This window comes from Macaca mulatta, chromosome 12 (genome assembly GCF_049350105.2).
Source record: "Macaca mulatta isolate MMU2019108-1 chromosome 12, T2T-MMU8v2.0, whole genome shotgun sequence".
Lineage (NCBI taxonomy): Eukaryota > Metazoa > Chordata > Mammalia > Primates > Cercopithecidae > Macaca > Macaca mulatta.
The window spans coordinates 101185784-101206109 of NC_133417.1; the positions used below are offsets into that span (position 1 = coordinate 101185784).

The following is a 20326-nucleotide window of genomic DNA, read 5'->3' on the forward strand; positions in this document are numbered from 1 at the left end:
CCAGCCTGGCCAACATGGTGAAACCCATCTCTGACCAGCCTGGCCAACATGGTGAAACCCATCTCTACTAAAAATATAAAAATCAGCCAGGTGTGGTGGCGCACGCCCTCTGTCTTAGAAAAAAAAAAAAAAGAATCATCTCCTGGAAGGAAGGAATGAGCTAATAATATTTATGGTAAAATATAACTTATGCAGCATGTCAGAGAAATAGTGCTCTCAGTAGAAATCGATGGGTTAACAAAGCTGTAATAACCAAAGAGATTATACATGGGGCCAATTGGAAAAGACTTATTTCAGCAATTGGATTTCAGAAATAGCAGCAATGGAAACTGCAATTAAATACAGCCTTTCAGATTAAATGTGTAAGCAAGGCCAGCCTGCGGTGCAGGGATGAGCTGGAAAAGGCAAGCACAGGCATAACCAAAAGCAATTTAGCAAATGTTAAGGCATTTTTTTACTCCAAACTTTTAAAACTACTTTTTTTTAAAAAAAATCTCTGCTTCAACTTAGAGATAACTAGAGAACTGTTCAGCTCTCAATTTACTCTGCTAAGTGATGAATTCAGTGATATGAAGTTTGTAGTTTTCATTCTCCAAGTTCAGAACCACTTCTAATCTCTTACACTTAGAGTTAAAAAAGAAAACCCAAACCAGAAAATAACTGGTATTTGTCATGAATTTCTGAAGGCTTTCTAACATGGTGATAAATTTCAGAACATGTATTCTTTGCTTAAAATTATTTAATAAAACCTTAACTCTGGGTTACCATCAGGTCCCTTGCAAAGTATTAGTTTAACACTCAAATTTCAATGGGTTTGGTCCCGGTTATGAATCGATAATTTGCACTAATCTGCAGAAAGGTCACTTTTAAAGCTTTCCATTTTGTGAAGTTTCAGATAGTGCAGTTTTTAACTAATCTTACTACAGTCTTCTTTTCACTTGAAATTCATGCTTGAATTTAGAACTTCTCCAATAATGTCATATTTTGGGAACTGTGTCTTATTCCATTCAAGTATTCTGACTATGAATGATAACTGTTAAGGAGCGTAGTGAATGGTGGGAAACCTGTGCTGACTGGGAACCTCAAAGGGTGTGCTTCTTTAAGTTTTAGAAACAAAATGGAATAGGTGGAGTTTGACCAGCTGGATGTTAGCTCCTTGGTGCTTCACTGGCAACACCATAAAGTAATTAATTAGTGTTCTTATGGTCACATTTCTTCACCAACAATTAAGAGTTATGACATCCTTTGATGCTGTGTAAACAGTCCTTCTCCCATCTGACAGATGAGGTAACTAGGAGAAGAAGAGAATGTACCTTGCCCAAGGTCTCAAGGGAGCCTGCAATCAGACCTATGATTAGAGTCCAAGTGCTGTTGCCTGTCCTATATTCAGTTGGCAAGCTGAACCAATGCCTTCCTTTAATATGAAATTTAAAATCTAGCCATCTATAAATCAAATTTCACCTCCTCTATATTCTGTGTTGTTTCTCCAATCACTTAGGTCTATTTCAGCTGTGCCTGCGATGACCAATTCCAGTTCTCTTGCATCAAATACAGATACCAGCCTGGCATCCACCACCTGTGGAATAAAAAGAGTACAAGGCATGGCTTAGGAGCCTGGAGAAATATCAGCTATAATTAAGTCTTAGAAAAAGGGACACGTGGAGTTTCAGGAATAATATGTGTGTACCTTGAGCTGGCACTTGAAAACCTGTAAAGCTCCCTACAAATATAAGGCATTCTTTAAGGTTGATGAGATTTGCCTCGACAGAATTTTTGTTTTATAACTGACTGCTGATTAATCTAGGTCCCGTCCACCTTTAGGAAAATACTTAGTGTTTCTACAGAAAAAGCCACATACAATATGTGCCAACTCATTCTGACCTCAGATATAATTATTTCACATAGCAAGCATGAGATTTGATTACCCGTATCTAAGCATAAGATGCATGGCTTAAATGTTACTAGTGGTCATTAAATCAACAAATGCTACTTGAGTTCAGTCCCTAACATTTATTTCAGTGATCTCTCGTAACAGTGAGTTAAGCTTCTTTTGGTGCTCTTGAAACATAAGGGAAAAAATATTGAACTTTTCACATGGAGAGAGCAACAGTAAACACAGCAGAAATCGTCTACACATGTAAGTACAATAAGATGGATTGTGGCATCATTGATATCAGACTGCAAACTCCTCCTACTGCTGATTGTCTTTACCTCATAGAAGCCACGCACTAAACTCTCTGTTTGTTGTACAACACCCCTCTCAATCCTCCACTTCACCATCCTCTCGATGTACTCCTTCTTGTTCTTCTCTGTAACTGGGATATTGGCACCCCCAGGCTTTAATTCTCGTTCAGTTATCTGAGATTAAAAAATAAAAAGAATGACTATAAAGCAATACTCTTACTGTTATAAGAACATGACTAGCAGTGAGCTGAAATCAGCCAGCTACCTGTCCCCAGCCCTGCCCTAGGCACATCCCACAAGCTGGCAGTGAGGCCCCAGGCACTCATGGAGCACATGCACTCAGGAAAAACTAGGCATTGAGCTGGTGCTTGAAAGCTTTGGTGATTTATATATATATATATATATTGCTGGTACTACAGGTTAAGTTTTAAAATGCAGACGAATTGGCTTCAGATACCAGCCTGCTACTATTTGAATGTTTGACAAAACCCATTTTCACAAATTTCTCAGAATTGACTATATCTAGAGTAAAGATTTACTTTAAAGAAGCAGAATTACACTCAAGTGAATGTTAAATTGAGAACTTTTTCAAAACACATGGAAATCAGAAAAGCAGCTAAAGATTAATGCCTAAATAAGAATATTACTTATAGGCCGGGCGCGGTGGCTCAAGCCTGTAATCCCAGCACTTTGGGAGGCCGAGACGGGCGGATCACTAGGTCAGGAGATTGAGACCATCCTGGCTAACACGGCGAAACCCCATCTCTACTAAAAACACAAAAAATTAGCCGGGCGAGGTGGCGGCGCCTGTGGTCCCAGCTACTCGGGAGGCTGAGGCAGGAGAATGGCGGGAACCCGGGAGGCGGAGCTTGCAGTGAGCTGAGATCTGGCCACTGCACTCCAGCCTGGGTGACAGAGCGAGACTCCGTCTCAAAAAAAAAAAAAAAAAAAAAAAAAAAAAAAAGAATATTACTTATAAACTAGTATATAATTTCTGGAAGAAATGTTTTCCCTACTCTTTCCCTACTCTTTCAATTTTTTTTATTGAAAAAAAAAATCAATATATTCTGTTTTTAAGTCTTCCCCAAAACATTGTTTATGTTCCCTTAGCTTCAAAAAAATCAATTTTGGTTCTTTTTTTTTTTCTTTTCTTTTTTGAGATAGGGTCTCACTCTTGTCCCCCAGGCTAGAGTGCAGTGGCATGATCCAGGCTCACTGCAGCCTCAACCTCCCCAGCTCAGGTGACCCTCCCACCTTGGCCTCCTGAGTAGCTGGGACTACAGGTGTGTGCCACCACACCTGGCTAATTTTTGTATTTTTTGTATAGACAGGGTTTCACCATGTTGCCTAGGCTGGTCCTGAACTTCTAGGCTCAACTGATCCTCCTGTCTTGGCCTCCCAAAGTGCTGGGATTATAGGCATGAGCCACCGTGCCCAGCCACCATTCTATAAATGGAATTTTAAAATTCTGTAGCGTGGACTTCAAAAAAACTGCATTCTATATAAGGTAAATTCTCATATTTTAGGGGATATTTCAGTTGGAAATAAAAAGAAGATTGCTTACAACATAAAAGGTTATCACCATCTGTAATTTACAGCATCTTAATCTGCAGCTGACATTAATTCTAACCTTTGTAACTGCGATTATTGTAACTGTGTGTGATCTGGAGTTTAAATCACCCAATAAACCACAAATAAATAAGCATCTGATCTTAGCCATGGAGTTAATTCTTCACTCGTCAATAGCTTTCAGTTACCACACTTAGGCACCAGGTGTGCAGAGACACACACCTGCCCAAATACTTCTTCGTTCACAGTGAACGTGAGGTCTAGGATGTCATGGATATCATTGTCTTTCATCCACTGCAGGCTCTGATGGAACTCTTCATCAAGGTATTCTAGATCACTCAGGTCACATAGACTAAGATGACAAACAGACAGAAACAAATATGTAGGCATGGCTATTAGCAAAAACCCACAGTAATAAGGAAAGAAACTAAGAATTAAAGAGAAGAACAAGAGCCACTACATGGGCAGTGATTTCTGGAATGTTCTTAGTCCAAGTCCAGTAATTAAACCAGTGAAATAATTCAGAAATTTGTTACAAAATTAGAAAGTCCTAAATATATAATATGCCACAGGAATCATTCAGACTGCGTCTTTCTTTATAGACACAGAACTGGAGGTGCAAAGAATGAGTGCCATCTGCGCAGTCATCCATCATCAATGCCAGGTCAGGAACTGGCACTCGGCTGACAACTGGGATCCAGTATTCTTGCTGGCTATATTATGCTACCTTAAAATACTGTTATCTTAATTTGAAATAATTTATATATTTCTATAGTATATTTTAACTTTGTTTTTTTGTTGAAAGACATGATTTTTATTTTATTTAACATTTATTTTACTTTATTATTTTATTTGTTTTTTTATTAAAGACATGATTCATGTTCACATACATTCCCTTTTTCTTCATGGTTCTTATTCTGAACACAGTAAGCCACAGAACCTGTCTTCAATCTGTATTTCTCCCCCACATTTTTTAATTGCAGAGAAAGAGTCTACATGAGGGATAGTTACTGTTCCATGGTCCTGTTGTACAGTGGTAGTCATCAGTTTGCCATAGCTGTTTTGAAATTTCACTCCCCTAAGCCCAATTTCAAGGGTCATTTTTTTTTCAGTTCAATTTGAACATTCATTAGGCATCAAGTATGTACCAGACATCTGGATAGCTACTTGATGAACAGTCACTACCCTCAGGAGCTGATGGGCTAACTGGGGAGCCAGGTACACAAATAGATAAGTTAATACAAAGTGATAAGTGATAACATAAGATTGGTAACATTTAAAATTCATGTACTTTTTAAATGTATGTCACATTTCCATTTAACAAAAGAAGGTAGGGACAGGGATTTAGCTGTCAGAGCACACACGAGGGCCATTTTCTTTGACTGAGAGATTCAGGAAAAGCTTTTTGCAGAAGATGATGCCTACATTAAATCATTCAGGATGTTTAAAAGCAAGAGAGGTAAAAAGGAATAAATAAAGGAGGAGAAGGGGAAAGAGAAAGGAGAGAGAATAACATGAACAAAATACAAAGGCATGGAAGTGTACAGAGGACTCCAAGCATATCGGCAGTTTGAGAGAGTTAACCTCAAGACAGAATTTCTAGAGAATGAGGCCAGCAAGGCAGCAGGCCTTAATGCCATCCTAAGGAGACTGGTGATTCAGAACTACCAAAAGATTTTAAGACAGGGCATGGCATGATCAGAAGTGAAATGTGAATTATAAACACATAAACTTCCAGCTCCTCTGGAAGTCCCAGTGTGAAGGATTATTTAAAATGGGGTGGGATGAGGGGTCGTTATCATTAGAGGGTAGAGACCAATGAATAGACCCCTACAATAATATGGCCAAAATAAGATAAGGGCTCTAACTAGGGCTGGGCTATTAAGGTTGGAGAGAAGAAGATCAATTTGAAAATCATTTAGGAGGCAAACATGTAGCAATCATGAAATAGTTTTATTGGGGGAGTATAAAGAAGGATATCTAAAATAGGGGTGACAAATGAACTCATGTCAAAACTAACTATAATTAATTGCCAAGCTTGAGCACTATCCGTTAAAAAGATTTCTAAGACCACAATGAGTTCAGTGGGAAAAAGTACCACAGGTGATTTGTGAACTCTACCCTGGGAATGATGGGGTAGAGTAGAGATGGTGAAGAGTAGAACATGTACTGTGTATTTGTCATCGCTGTTTAAGGGTGACTCCCAATTTCTCACCAGAGTGGCCTGAGAATAGTGGCACTATTAACTGTAATGGGGCCTGTGGGAGAAGGTATACTTTTAAGTAGGGAAACTTGATGAGCTTAGTCTTAACCATGTTGATTCTGAAGTCCTTGTAAGACATCCGAGTGGAGTCTGGTGGATTGTTGAGCATGTGAGGCTACACCTTAAGGGAGATCAAGACTGAGAGTACAGATTTGAGAATCAGAGGAGATAAGACAGGCAAAGAAATTCCCCCCCCCTCCATGAGGGCATACTGAGTGAGAAAAGCAGGGGCCCAATGACAGAAGCTTCAGGTATACCAAGGGTTAAGGGCAAATCAGAAGAGGGGCTCATGAAGAAGACAGAAAAGTTAAAAAAAAGAGCCCGCACAGTACAGTGTCATAGATGCCAGCTCTGGAGAAAGGACCCAGGAATAAATGGTGGTGGGGGCGGGTGGTACACAGTGTCAGAAGCAGCAGCATGACCCAATAAGATACAGACTAACCAGTATTCTTTAAATGCCTCCACAGGTTTTCTGGTGGGAAAGAAACCAGGCTGAAGTGTGTTGAGAGTGTGAATTTGAGGTAAGTGTAGAGAGTCAGTAGAGACTAGTCTTTCAGGAAGCTTAAATGAGAAGATAAGAGATAAGGCAATGAAATGGGAAGATGCAAAGTGGCCACAAAGAACCAAAGTGACAGAAAATGGCACCTGTTTCCCAGTGCTACAGCTGTGAAGACACTGAAAGACAGGAAGGCAAAAGTCTTTCTACTGACCCTCCCAAGGGCCCACAAGAAGCATTTTGTTTGCTTTCATTTGAGGTCTAGGCTTCCATTTTACAGTAAGCAGGTACGTGGCCTCAGTTAGGGAATGGGCTGGACAGAGCCAAGTGAGAATTCAGTGAGCTCTCATTGCAGATTTGAGCTACTATCCCACAGGCCGTTGCCTTCTGTTCAGCCTTGTAAATGGCTGCTGATTACAGGACAGAAACAATTAGCCCTGTATTTTACAATAATCGCAATCTTTCATTAACAACGAAGAAAAAGTTCTGTGAATGCTGAATTTTCATTTTCCATAATAAATTACTAAGGTCATAGAGAAAGTTTAAGAAACATATGGCACTGTCCATCCCTGACAAGCAAATAAAAAATAAAACCAAAACAAAAGAAAACGAAGATTTGAATGAGGAGTAAGCATTTGAAAATTTGCATCAAGCCAAACACAAAATGTATCTCATAAAGGAGAGGGGGCTGTGAGTCACTAAGACTAACCCACAACTATTCTATTAATAATCTGCATTAACACCACAGGAATTCCAGGGCTGCATTTGAAGTACAATTGTTTTAAAGAAACATGCGCTGCAACAAATGAGAATAGATTTTGGGGGATAGAGCAAAACTAAAACTCTGGGGGCTAAATAGGTCAGAGGCAGGAAAAACACAGTAATCGTATTTGAAATTGTATTACTTTCAGAAATCTAAACCACTATTAGGTTTAATAACAGATTTGAGATTGTGAACAGATAAACAATGACTTTGACAGAATTTTTTCAATAAAGTAAATACTGTATTTTACATGCTAATTACACAAGTGATAAAAATATTCTTACATTCTGAGAAGAGCCTTATAAAAGGGCCGTGTGAAGAAGGCATCCAACAAATACTGGTGTATTAGTGCAAGACCAAGGATCCTACCACTGAATCGGAACCTGTGAAGGAAACGCATGAGATGGCTTACACGTCATGGAGCAGTTTCTAGGTGGTTCCATATGCTTTCTAGAATGCCTTCCAGCTCTAAGCATCTAAATTTTTCCAATATTAATTGCCTACTAGGTCGTGAGAGTTTGTATGCACCATGGGCTGTGTCTTCATCAGGCCAGTGATATAGTTTGTATACTTGTCCCTGCCCAAATGTCATGTTGAATTGCAATCCCCATTGCTGGGGGTGGGGCCTGGTGGGAGGTGTTTGGATCATGGAGGCTGATCCCTTATGGCTTGGTGCTATCTTCGTGATAGTGAGTTCTCATGAAATCTGGTCATATAAAAGTGTGTGGCACCTCCCCCCAACTTTCCCTCTCTCTCTCTCTCTCTCTCCTGCTTTTGTCATATGATGTGCCTGCTTCCCCTTTGCCTTCCACCATGATTTTAAAAGCTCCCTGAGACCATCCCCAAAGCCCAGTGATTTGGGTGCTATGCTTCCTGTACAGCCTGCAGAATCATAAGCCAATTAAACCTCTTTTCTTTATAAATTACCAGTCTCAGGTATTTCTTTATAGCAACACAAGAATGGACTAATACAGCCAGTAATTCGTACCTACTTGCTGAAGAATCAGTTTCCCTCATATTTAGAGACCCTGCTCCACCTTCACTCCATGTCAGCAATGTAGCACCCCACATTCATGAATCCCGTGTGAGCATTTCAGTGACATTTCCCCAAACCAATTCTAAGAGATGTTGACAGATGAGACCTCTGGAAGTGGGGAAAATGCTATCCCCTCCTAGTGTGTATGCATGAATATTAGCAGGATTTCTCTAACACAAACTCAGTAGCAATTCTCTTCTGAGGAAAGGCCCAGTCTCAGATCAAGAAAGTTCCTATATCTATTCTCTATCAAGCCCCATTCCTGATATTTTCACCATTCAAGAATTATGCACATGGACATTTGGGGGGGTTTCTTCTGGGACATTCTGTTCTCTAAAATGTCAAGGCTCAATTCTATTCTGAATCACTTTGGAAACTTTATTAAACATATTTGTTATGACTGGATTTGCTGCCTGAGATGCAAACTTACTTTCTCTTTCAAAAGGGTTCAAGTTTCTAGCTCTTTGAAAGTCTGATGTCTTCCAAAAGTGTAAATCCATACTGAGTTCGTACTGTAAGTTTGTAATTTTAGTATTAGGCAGCCATTTTAAGAACAATGTCCAGCAGTATGGTTCCTCTTTATTTCCATTTATTTAGCACAACTGTAATAGTCACAGTTAGAAGAAGGACTCCAAATTGCAGCTAAACAGATGTTCAATTTGAAGAGTAAGTCCTAAAAGATAATGCCCTCCACCCACCAATATTAATCTCATGATTCAAATACGCTTTTCCCATGAATCCTGCTCATATTCTTTCCTTTGTTGCTATCAGGGAAAATGAACAGGAACAAGCTACCAGGGGTTATACAAATATTTACAGTCTATAAACGCAGAGATTTAAAAAAGATGTAAGGACATTTGGAAAGAGTGCAATTTGGGATTTTCAGCATAAATAATCTTCAGATGGGAATCCTAAATCAGTTTCCTTGATTTTGTGTGAGAAATTAGGAAAGAGGGAGGCAACACCTGGTTACAAACTTCAAATGGCTAATACGGTAAGTGACCACTGCTTGTGATTCCCTACTCCTGCCCTTCTACCGTCAATGCCCCCAGGTCACCCCACCAGCCCCACTGCCCTCTAGAGCACCATCATCGCCACAGTTGAGAGTCAGAGCCCCAGCCAGAGTTCCAGCTGCCCCATCTTCTCCCATGGCAGCCACTTCCCCAAGGGCTGCTCTAGAGGCTGTCTGATCTTTGGATCAGGCCTTTCCCTCCTCACCCCCACCTCAGCTTAGAGCTCATAGGCACCCAAAGGTACAGCGAGGAATACAGGGATCTCACCAGGAACTCATCATCTTTTTCTTGCAATGGGAAGTACCTTTTGAATTCTACCCAACTCACTTGAATCGATCTTATGGAACAGATCAATTCCCAGCTATCAACAGATCTAGTCCTAGCTTGGAGACTGACTACATATTTAAATTTGACAATAAAAACAAGAGTCAAGTGAGGTATTTAACTGAAAATGTGATTTTGCCCAAGGGAAAAAATGTTTTAATGTGTAAATGTGGGTTCTATAAAAAAACAAATATCATAGAAAATCGCCTGAAGAAGTGTTGGGGAAAAAATACTTACCATTCATGGTGATTGTCTACAAAAGCAGACATAGGACTTATTTGTACTGTGTATGTGTCATTGGCTGAATATTCAAATAAGCCATAATATGGGTTAAAGAGTTCTCTGGATACCAGGAAGAAAAACTCTCTGGAAGGCCCACTGTAATCCAGCCTGTAACAAAAATCCACAAAAAGAATAATCTGTTACTTTTTTTCTAGATATTGGGCACTTTTTCTCCAGAGCTCAAGTTTCCATAGGATGCTCATTACAAATCTAATTGTCCACATGCCAGAGCTGTCCAAAACAAACTGAATGATCATAGTTTCTGATCTCATTGTATCTTGATCCAGATTAGAAAAATGGACATTTATGTGGAACACACCTAAAACCAAGCCACACATCATACAGCAGGCATAGAACAGGCAATATTCTAATACATACAATAGGCAATCTGCTAATATTTTGATTATGTAAATATGTATAAAGAGGTAAATCTTTCAAATGTCAGGAGCAAGCTTATACAAAAAGGGAGCACAATGTGAAAGCTTCATTTAAACAGGGTAAAACCAGGGGCAATCAGTTACATATGCTCACAGGACATTGAGTCCTCATGGATGTCTGAAACATTGTTAAATGGGAGAAGAAAGATACTTCCGTGAATTTGAGATAAGACATTACAGATACAAGTCCCCTTAGGGAGATCAGTAGCAAAAAATGGAGTGATAAGGTGCAAATGAAAACTTTAAATGATAAAACACCAAGGAAAACTACAGACAAGAAAAATGAGGGGGCCTAAAGCTTCCTAAGGAAGGCGTTTGGAGAAAGAGGCTGAAACTAACATCCGAGCTACGGTATAAATTCTACTTTACTCACAAAGATGTCAGGGTCAAATTGAAGTATAAGAAAAGATTGTGTGAGGTCTGAGGAATGACAAGTGGCCAAAAATGAAGAGAGGAAAAAAAGCAAAGTAAGGAGGAGTTTGCAGTAAAGCAATGTGATGTGCTAAATTTAAAATGAAAAATATAAAGTACATCGACCCTATGGATAAAAAGTATACACGTGGGCTCAAAGATAGGGAAGGAATGCTGAAAAGGGAATGAAGGCAACTGAGAAGCTGGGGTAGAGGAGGGATTGTGAAAGACTTTTCTTCTCCTTCTTCTTCTTTTCTCTATCTTATTTTTTTCTTCTTTTTGAATTTTTTTCTGTGGGTATCATTGCATTTTTTTAATGAAAAAAAATCTGAGTCTTGTTCAGTGATAGGATTGTGTGATGGAGAAAAAAATGGATCCTAGGCCGGGCATGTTGGCTCATGCCTGTAATCACAGCATTTTGGGAAGCCAAAGCGGGAAGATTCATTGAGTCAAGGAGTTTGAGATAAGCCTGGGAAACACAGTGACACAGTGAGACTCCTGTCTCTACAAAAAATAAGAAAAAATTAGCCAGGTGTGGTGGCATGTGCTGGTAGTCCCAGCTACTTGGGAGGTTGAGGCAGGAGCATCTCTTAAGCCCAAGAGTTTAAGGCTGCATGAGCTATGATCACATCACTGCACTCCAGCCCCGGCGATGGAGAAAGAACAACAGCAACAAAAAGGATACTACAGGCAGAATATAAATAAAAATGGTTTACAGAACAGACTTCAACTATTCATACTACTTTCCCAATTTTTGTTATATCTGAATATATATGTACTATTATTGATTTAATATTTTTCATTAAATCAACTTTAGATCTATTTGCTTTTTTAATAAAACTTTGTCTTATACAATCTTTATAAAGTTTTGATGTGCTAACTATTGTTTCCCAATATACCTTAAAATGAATACATGAATATTAAAATAAAACACATCAGTCTTTGTAGCAGCTAAAATCATTTAACATATCACCAGTGGTATTAAAATCCTCACACCCATACTGTGCTGATAGGAAACTTTTGTGTAAAGAAAAATGCAAACAGCAGACTCCCAGGGCCAGAGAGGCTGTAGGTGACACAATGGACCTGCCCTCTGGGGCGGCTGAATAGAACATGCTCACAGGTGGCTCCCAGGATCGGTGGGACCATCCTCAGGTTACTCTGAGGACTCCCAAAGCAGTACCCTGGCTGCCTCCTCAGTGCAGGGATGCACAGACTACCTGTCCCTCCTTATGCTGTGACGAAGGCGGCCTTTGTGGCTTCCTCCCGTTGACCTACTTCTGGCCTGTGACACCGCCAGGAACAAGTAGAATACTTCTTCCACTTGAACGTTCTTTACATACTCAGAGACTTTCTTTTAACAAAAGTCTGTGTGCTGATTACATATGGGGTACTAATCTAGATCCTAAAGATGTAAAATGTTTTGAAAGTCATTTTCCATCAGAGCTCTAGATTTAGCACTTTCCGTCTCCTGGTCTCTGCCTCCTTCTCTCCCTTTCCCACTCCTGAGCATGGCCACTTCCTTCAACCTTCTCTCAGGGCAGGGGTGGGAATTCCCTCTCTACCCTGGTGTCAGTAAAGACTTGATGGTGACACTCCAGGTGAGGTCTTCTCAGCATAGAGCTTAGAAAATCCTCGACACTTTTCTCCAGCGATGCTGGTTTCACTTATCCTGCCTTTGGGGCAACCACTTTACTTTGTTGAATTACAAGGTGCTAGTCATCAGCTAAAGCCCCAAACCTTTCATGTATGCTGCTTTAACCCAGGACTCCCCCATCCTATCTGCATGTAGCTGCATCTTTTAAAAGCCTTAGTACGGCCGGGTGTCATGGCTCATGACTGTAATCCCAGCACTTTGGGAGGCCGAGGGGGGCGGATCACGAGGTCAGGAGATTGAGACCATCCTGACCAACATGGTGAAACCCCGTCTCTACTAAAAATACAAAAAATTAGTTGGGTGTGGTGGCAGGCGCCTGTAGTTCCAGCTACTTGGGAGGATGAGGCAGGAGAATGGTGTGAACCCGGGAGGGGGAGCTTGCAGTGAGCCAAGATTGTGCCACTGCACTCCAGCCTGGGCGACACTATGAGAGACTCCATCTCAAAAAAAAAAAAAAAAAAAAAAAATCTAGCTTACAATATCCTAGGGTGTACGCAACCTCAAGGAGTGGGTAGACTACTAAGTGTGAGGCACAGAGTGAGCACCGGTCAGCTATGGTCATTCTCTGCGAGGCTTTCAGACACAATAAAGCATACAATGGATAAGGTCAGAGACAGCTGACACATGAGGCAAATACTTCAGGAGTCAGTTTTCTTACAGACAACTGGTAAAAGTAAAATAGGATTTTGCCTGCTTAAAATTAAGCTGTGGCATTCAGTTAGAAGTATCAGGGTTTCTTTAAGCTTTAACTCTGAGTATTTTAATAATAACTGCACTTACAAAGTGCATTACAATTATCTGTATATGTGCCTGCCTCCCCTATACATACGTACTAGTCTATAACTACACTGGGGGCAGGGACCATGTTTTACTCATTTTTATATCCGTACCTAGCCTGATACACAGTGTGGGCTCAATATATATTGTTGAATCAATGAGTGGAGCTCTTTGATGCTTTCTGAAGAAAATCAACGTTGCTTACATTGTTATTTGGTATCTAGCAGATTTGCACATTTGCCTTTGAGTGGTATATTGATTCAATGACATGAACAGGTTATACCAATCCCTAAAAGATTGCTCAATTTGAAAACATTGTCAGAAATCAACAAGTAAATTATGCTTAGAAAGTTTAATAAGTAAAATCTTCTCATGTGGTAAAGTTTGCTAAAACAACAAAGACTGACCTCACTGATTAGTTCCCTTTTTATGATAATAGCTGAATCTGGCTGAAGATGAGATGAATGTTCCCTGAGGAATTAAACTGAAAAGGAAAAGTCTTGTTTTCCCAAGCAAAAACAAAGCTAATAGTTCTTCTAGGAGAAAATGTATCTTCAACTGGTCAAGTTTTTAGCTGCTGACTTTTAACTCTAGAAGCACTGATGGAGTCACCTCTAAAGCCAAAATAGTCTTAAACTTTGATTTGATTATAATCCAAAGCCTAGAACTGCCTATCTGAGAGCAGGTTGTAGATTACAATTTGTAAATAAGCCTGGCTAATTCAGTAAAACATGTCACAGCAGGGTACATCATGCCTTTGCTTCCTGTAATGTCTTAGCAACCTCTTTCAATATAAATAGTTAATATGACTCATATCACAAGGATTGTCTGTTACATTCCTGTTTTGCCAGTTAGGTTGGTTCCACAGCTAAAGCCTTGGCACGGAAATGTAAAAACTCTGGACAACGGGTGTGTAGCCGCACAACAGCTGCATCTGAGGGCATTTCTGAATAAGAACAGATGTCTCCAGGGGGTGGTCATGTAGTCTGGAGCCCCAAGTGCTGATAGAGCATTTTAAACATCATCACATGGCTCGGATGGCACTCCACCCAAGTTGTCGGTGGCACCCAAAGTTTGTTAAAATAACAAATTTTATTATCTCATTCTTTATTTTCAACTAAGAATTACTGAAAACTAAGTATTCTAATGAAAGCAGACTATAAAATGAAAGAAGATGATGGCCTTGGGAAGTCACACCATCACTTCCTTCAAGTTGGTTCAGGCACACATGGCCTACACACCTTCTGATTCACTCTTAGATATTTATAGTAGCAAGGAGTTAGTTCTTGAGCCAATTAAGAAAGCCTGGTAGGTGAGTAAGGAAGTTTGATATGATAAACAAAGTCTTACCAGGTGCTACCAAACCAAAGCCTAGATACAGAAGCACCCTTCTTTAGAAAGGTTTGGGTAATTTAGGTTATCCTGCAAATGTCTCTTTTTGGAAGAAAAAAAAGCAAGATCATAAAGTGTACCTTGAAGCTTCACAGATTTCTGAGAAATTAATGACCAAGCTCAGGGCCTCAAACAGCTTCTAGTGAGGATCTGATCAGTCATATGTAAGAACTGGCTGGTTACTTTATAAGCAGAGACTGAAGAAAACTCTTTCAGATCTCATCTTCCCTAGTTGCTTTCATTTGCCTGTCTCAGGGGGTTATAGAAAGCACAAAAGGAAGATATTACAGGAAGTTCTTAAACTTCCAAACGAAAACTGCTTGTGCACATCTCCTCCCTAGTCAAAGTGTGGCTCTGCAAGACATGATTGATGTCATATTGATGGCACCTCACACATAATAAACTCATTCTTTCTTTAAGAAAGGTGCCTTTTACAGGGTTGGCTATGAAGAAAAAGAGGCAGGGCAATCACAGTGTAAACCTCCTCTCTTTATCCAGGTCACTATTTCTTTAATGTTTTGGGTATTAAGAAGTTAGTGGCCCCACGCCTTACCAGAACACAACAGTCTAATCCAGTATTTTTTTTTTTTTAAAGAGACAGGGTGAAAGGGTTTTGCTGTGTTACCCAGGCTGGAGTACAGTGACACAATCGCAGCTCACTGTAACCTCGAGCTCCTGGACTCAAGTGATCCTCTCGCCTTAGCCTCCCAAGTGTCTAGGACTATAGGCACAAGCCATCACACCCAGCTAATTTTTTATTTTTTTTTTATAGAAATGGGGTCTCACTATGTTGCCCAGTCTAGTCTGGAACTCCTCACCTCAAGCAATCCTCCCACCTTGGCCTCCCAAAGTGCTGGGATTATAGGTATGAGCCACCATGCCTAGCATCTAGGTAACTTTTTAAATCATGTAACCTTTAGTTGCTAGGACTTTTAATTCAAAAGAAAATAATACACTGGAGAATGTGTAATATAATAATACAGCTGGAAACTACGTAGAATAATTCACTAGAGAATATGTAGTATTTCATTGACCTCAACCCTAAAGAAGCAACTTCTAGGTAGACTGATGGCCAGCAGAAATAGGCAACCCCTGTACGCAATTTCACACCACATTCAGTCAAGATGACTCAGTTTTCAGTCACTCCACCACAGCTGATCTCCCTTCCCCACAACTTTGCAAAGGCAGATAACCAGATTAAGTTGTGTGGAAATTTTCATGACTAAAGCAAAACCTCCAGCTCTAACCAAATTAAATCACTAGTTACAAGATAGTGCTTAGAAACTACCTACTTTTTGTAAAAAGCCAAAGCATAATACAAAATGTGCTCTTAGTTGATGATGAACTAACCAACTAATGTATTTGTATTTATAGACTCTAGGTTTTTTTTTTTTTTTTTTTTTTTTTTTTTTTTTTTTTTTTGAGACGGAGTCTCGCTCTGTTGCCCAGGCTGGAGTGCAGTGGCACAATCTCAGCTCACTGCAAACTCTGCCTCCCGGGTTCAAGTCATTCTCCTGCCTCAGCCTCCTGAGTAGCTGGGACTATAGGCATCTGCTACCATGCCTGGCTAATTTTTTTGTATTTTTAATACAGACGGGGTTTCACCGTATTAGCCAGGATGATCTCGATCGCCTGACCTCGTGATCCACCCGCCTCAGCCTCCCAAAGTGCTGGGATTACAAGTGTGAGCCACCACACCTGGTTGATGCATTATTCTTTAAAATAAACTTCCTTTTCTTTATGCTTTAGCTAATCTACTGTAAATAAAGACCTTGATGGTAACAGGTAAAATATAATCACTGAAATGATATCAATATGAATTGCAAAGTATTATTCCCTCATAGACAACATAGTTGACATGAGCAACACAAAATCATACTTTATATATACCAATGCCACTACTAATTTGGACTTCCCACAGAATTAACCCCATATATACACTTATTACTCTAATGACCTCAAGTGCAGACAGAGGTATATACCTACCAAAATTTACCCTGGGGGCTGTCATTTATCAGATAACGAGGAAATACGTTGTTCAGAGAAACATTTCCTAAATTTCCCTGAATCCTGACTATATGTTTTCTTTTAATAAATGTTTTGTTTTAGAACAGGTTTTGATTTACAGAAAGATTGCAAAGATAAAACAGAGAGTTCTTGTATACCTCACACACAGATTAACATCTTACATCAGTATAGTACATTTGTTATAATTAATAAACCAATATTGATACACTATTATTAGTTAAAATCCATACTTTATCTACATTTCCTTAGTTTTTACCTAATGTCCGTTATCTGTTCCATGATCCCATACAGGAAACCACATTACATTTAATTGTCATGTCTCCCTCTTGGCTGTGACAGTTTCTCAGGCTCCTCTGGTCTTTGATGACCTTGGGAGTATTAAAGAGTACTGGTAAGGTATCTTGTACAATGTCTCTCAGTTGGGATTTTGTCTAGTATTTTTCTCACGGTTGGACTATCATTACGTGTTTGGGAGGAAAAACACAGAGGTAAAGTGCCATCCTCATTGCATCATATCGAGGGTACATATTATCAACATGACTCGTGGCTATTGATGTGGACCTTGATAACCTGACTGCCATAATGTTTGTCAGGTTTCTCTACGGTGAAGTTACTTTGTTCCCCCTCTTTCCATACTATACTATTTGGAAGAAAGTCACTATGCACATTCCATACCTAAGGAGTAGAGAGTTCTGCCTATTGTATGGAAATATTCTGCAAAATAGATTTTTTCTTTTTTAGTGAAACCTTTCACCAACTACAACATAACAGAGTTTCTTTCAGTCTAATTGGGCCAGATGACATCATGTGCCTACCCCAGACCTACAGCAGTTTTGAAGGGCATATTTTCTACTGTTTGCCTTAAACAAATTGATATCTACCTTGAGAGCAGAGATTCTTTTTTTTTTAATTTTTTTTTTATTTCAATAGATTTTAGGGGAACAGGTGGTGTTTGGTTATATGAATAAGTTCTTTAGTGGTGATTTCTGAGATTTTGGTGCATCTATCACCTGAGCAGTTTATACTATATCCAATGTGTAGTCTTCTATCCCTTGCCACCCCCAGCCTTTTCCCCCAAGTCCCAAAAGTTCAACGTATCATTCTTATGCTTTTGCGTCCTCATAGCTGCTTAGCTCCCATATATGAGTGAGAATGTAAGATATTTGGTTTTCCATTCCTGAGTTACTTCACTTAGAATAATGGTCTCCAATTCTATCCAGGTTGCTGTGAATGTCATTATTTTTTTCCTTTTTATGGTTGAGTAGTATTTCATGGTGTATATATACACCACATTGGCTTTATCCACTCATTGATTGACGGGCATTTGGGCTGCTTCCATATTTTACAAAAGAGATTTTTCTACTTTTCTATTCTTCCCCATTTATTTACATACTCAACCATGTATTTATATCAGTATGGATATCTATTTTATACTTTGTTTTATAATCCAATAGCCTTGTATTTATTTTGTTGCTCAAATTATTTCAGTTTTGTCCACTGGGAACTCTCAGTTGGCTCCTGGGTTTTTTCAACATACCCCCATGACTGGGATTTTTGAGGATTTCTTTAATCTCTGGCAGACACCAAAAGATGCTTTGGGCTCCATCTTGTATATTTCCTGCTTAGTGTTAGAATCAGCCATTTCTCTAAAAACCTTGATTCTTTTTATCAAAGAATGGTACTAGAAACCAAGGTCTGGGTGCCAGATATGTGTGTTTTTAAATGCTCATTACTAGACCTGGACATGAAGAACTTACAAAATGATACATTTTGAGGGGATTAAAATTGGTAAAGGGACAGTAACAGAAAACCTCCATACGAAACAAATTAGCTGGGTGTGGTGGCATGTGCCTGTAGTTCCAGCTACTCAGGAGGCTGAGGCAGGAGAATCACTTGAACCCAGGAGGCAGAGGCTGCAGTGGGCCAAGATCACACCACTGCATTCCAGCCTGGGCAACAGAGTTAGAGTCTGTCTCAAAAAACAAAACAAAACAAAACAAAAAAAACAGAAAACCTCCAGCTCCATTTTTATAGTTCAGTGGAAAGATTGGGTAGCTTTTCCCTTTGGGTATTTACTATAATCCAGAAAAAAAGTTAGGGTCATTCATTTTCATGTGATAGGGTCAATGTGTTTGAGAAGGTGGCAAAGGCTAAAAGAGCTCCTTACTTTTATGTAGCACAAGGTTTCTTTCTTTTTTTTTTTTTCAGCTTTCTATTTTTCCAGCACAATTACTATTTTCATCTCTCAAAAACAGCATATGTATCCTCGGTGCCTCAATAGCAAATTAAAGTATATATCTAATAATTTATGATACTGACCTGACAACGTCATGAGTCCAGAAATCCAGCCTCAATAAACCATATGCGGAGTGAACAGATTAAGAGATTGTCCCTGCTAACCGAGCTCACAGCTTAACATCCTCTCCCTTGTTTTCCCTCTGATGTCACAGGAAAGAGACAGGTGATGGAGGCAGGAAGCATTTGGACATCAATGTAATGTAATCAAATACAGAGGCATCAAGCCCCACTCACCCTGGACCTCCTCCTAGGAACGGATGTCATTAGTCCAAGCCATGAGGAGACTGCTTTAGGATAACCAATCATGATAAACGTCTGTTCTATTCAAACTTAAATATCAGTGCTTCCAAAGACTCTTCCCTACATCTTTGAGATCTCAACAAACTGTGGTCCAACAATGAAGGGAGGCAGCTGGAGTTCTGGGGGAGGAAAAGTATTCTCATCCAAACCAGACTTATTATGTAAGGAAATACTTGGAATCCCATGCATACCGGTGATTAGGCTAACAACATTTGCATTCATTTTCAACTGTGCACCTTCATCTTTAAGCCAACTAACACAAGTGAGAAGTCCACATATGCACATCAGCAATGAAGGGCTCAGGTCTCAGGCAAACTTCTGTACAAATTTTGTCATGTCATAGTGTGTTTGCACATACTACTTTACCTTAATGTAGGCATAGCTGGGAGACTACACAGCAGTGCATGTGACAAGAGCAGAAGTTATCAGTCATTAGCTGGAATGGGCAAAATGTCCAGAGATAGGAAAAAAATTCAGATGGGCTGGAGTGCAGGAGTATTGCTTAGGTCCCAGAGCTAGTCCAACAGTACTAGATGAAAGACAAAGGGCCTGCATTTGAATCCTGATTTTGCTATTCCCTAGTTCCATCAGTACAGGCAAATTATTTTATAGTTTGGAGTCACTGTTTCATCCACTGTGTACTGAATGGCTGATTTGTTCAATATCACTAATATGATTCCATAATCGAATATACTTTTATTCCGAGGCACGACTGAGAAGGATAGACTTAAAATGATCCAAATCAACAAGAACCACAGAAAACGCAACCAGACAATTGTATGGTATTAAAAAAATTCCCTCTAGTGGCTGCTGAGTTATGAAGAAGGTGCTGAGACTTGAACCCAGACCTGAAATGAGGAAGAAGAAGGGGTCTGGGAGGGATGACAGCTGGCCTCTTTTAAGGTGATGCATAATAACAGTTATGTCTATTTGAGTGCAACGCTGACACTGTGTAGGAGTCTTCCCAGCTTCATTTCCTAACCCTTATCTCAATGAGCTCACTCATGGAAGAGTCATGGAAGGCGGGACATGTTTGTTTATGTTAGGTAGTAATGTTGGTGGTGTGCTGCCCTCCCAAGGGAAGAGAAAAATTGGA

The 20326-nt window shown here is 39.7% G+C and overlaps 1 protein-coding gene across 3 annotated transcripts in view; it reads right to left on the reverse strand.

Moving 5' to 3' along the window:
- HECW2 (HECT, C2 and WW domain containing E3 ubiquitin protein ligase 2) overlaps nt 1-20326 on the reverse strand; it is a 386375-nt gene that overhangs the window by 19650 nt on the left and 346399 nt on the right. For all 3 annotated transcript variants that reach the window (XM_015131908.3, XM_015131909.3, XM_077957331.1), the window contains 5 exons: nt 9886-10038; nt 7560-7658; nt 3976-4105; nt 2212-2358; nt 1462-1576 (listed from right to left, as the gene is read on the reverse strand). In XM_015131908.3, the coding sequence (XP_014987394.1) occupies nt 1462-1576; nt 2212-2358; nt 3976-4105; nt 7560-7658; nt 9886-10038 (644 nt within the window). The remainder of the gene's footprint in view (nt 1-1461; nt 1577-2211; nt 2359-3975; nt 4106-7559; nt 7659-9885; nt 10039-20326) is intronic.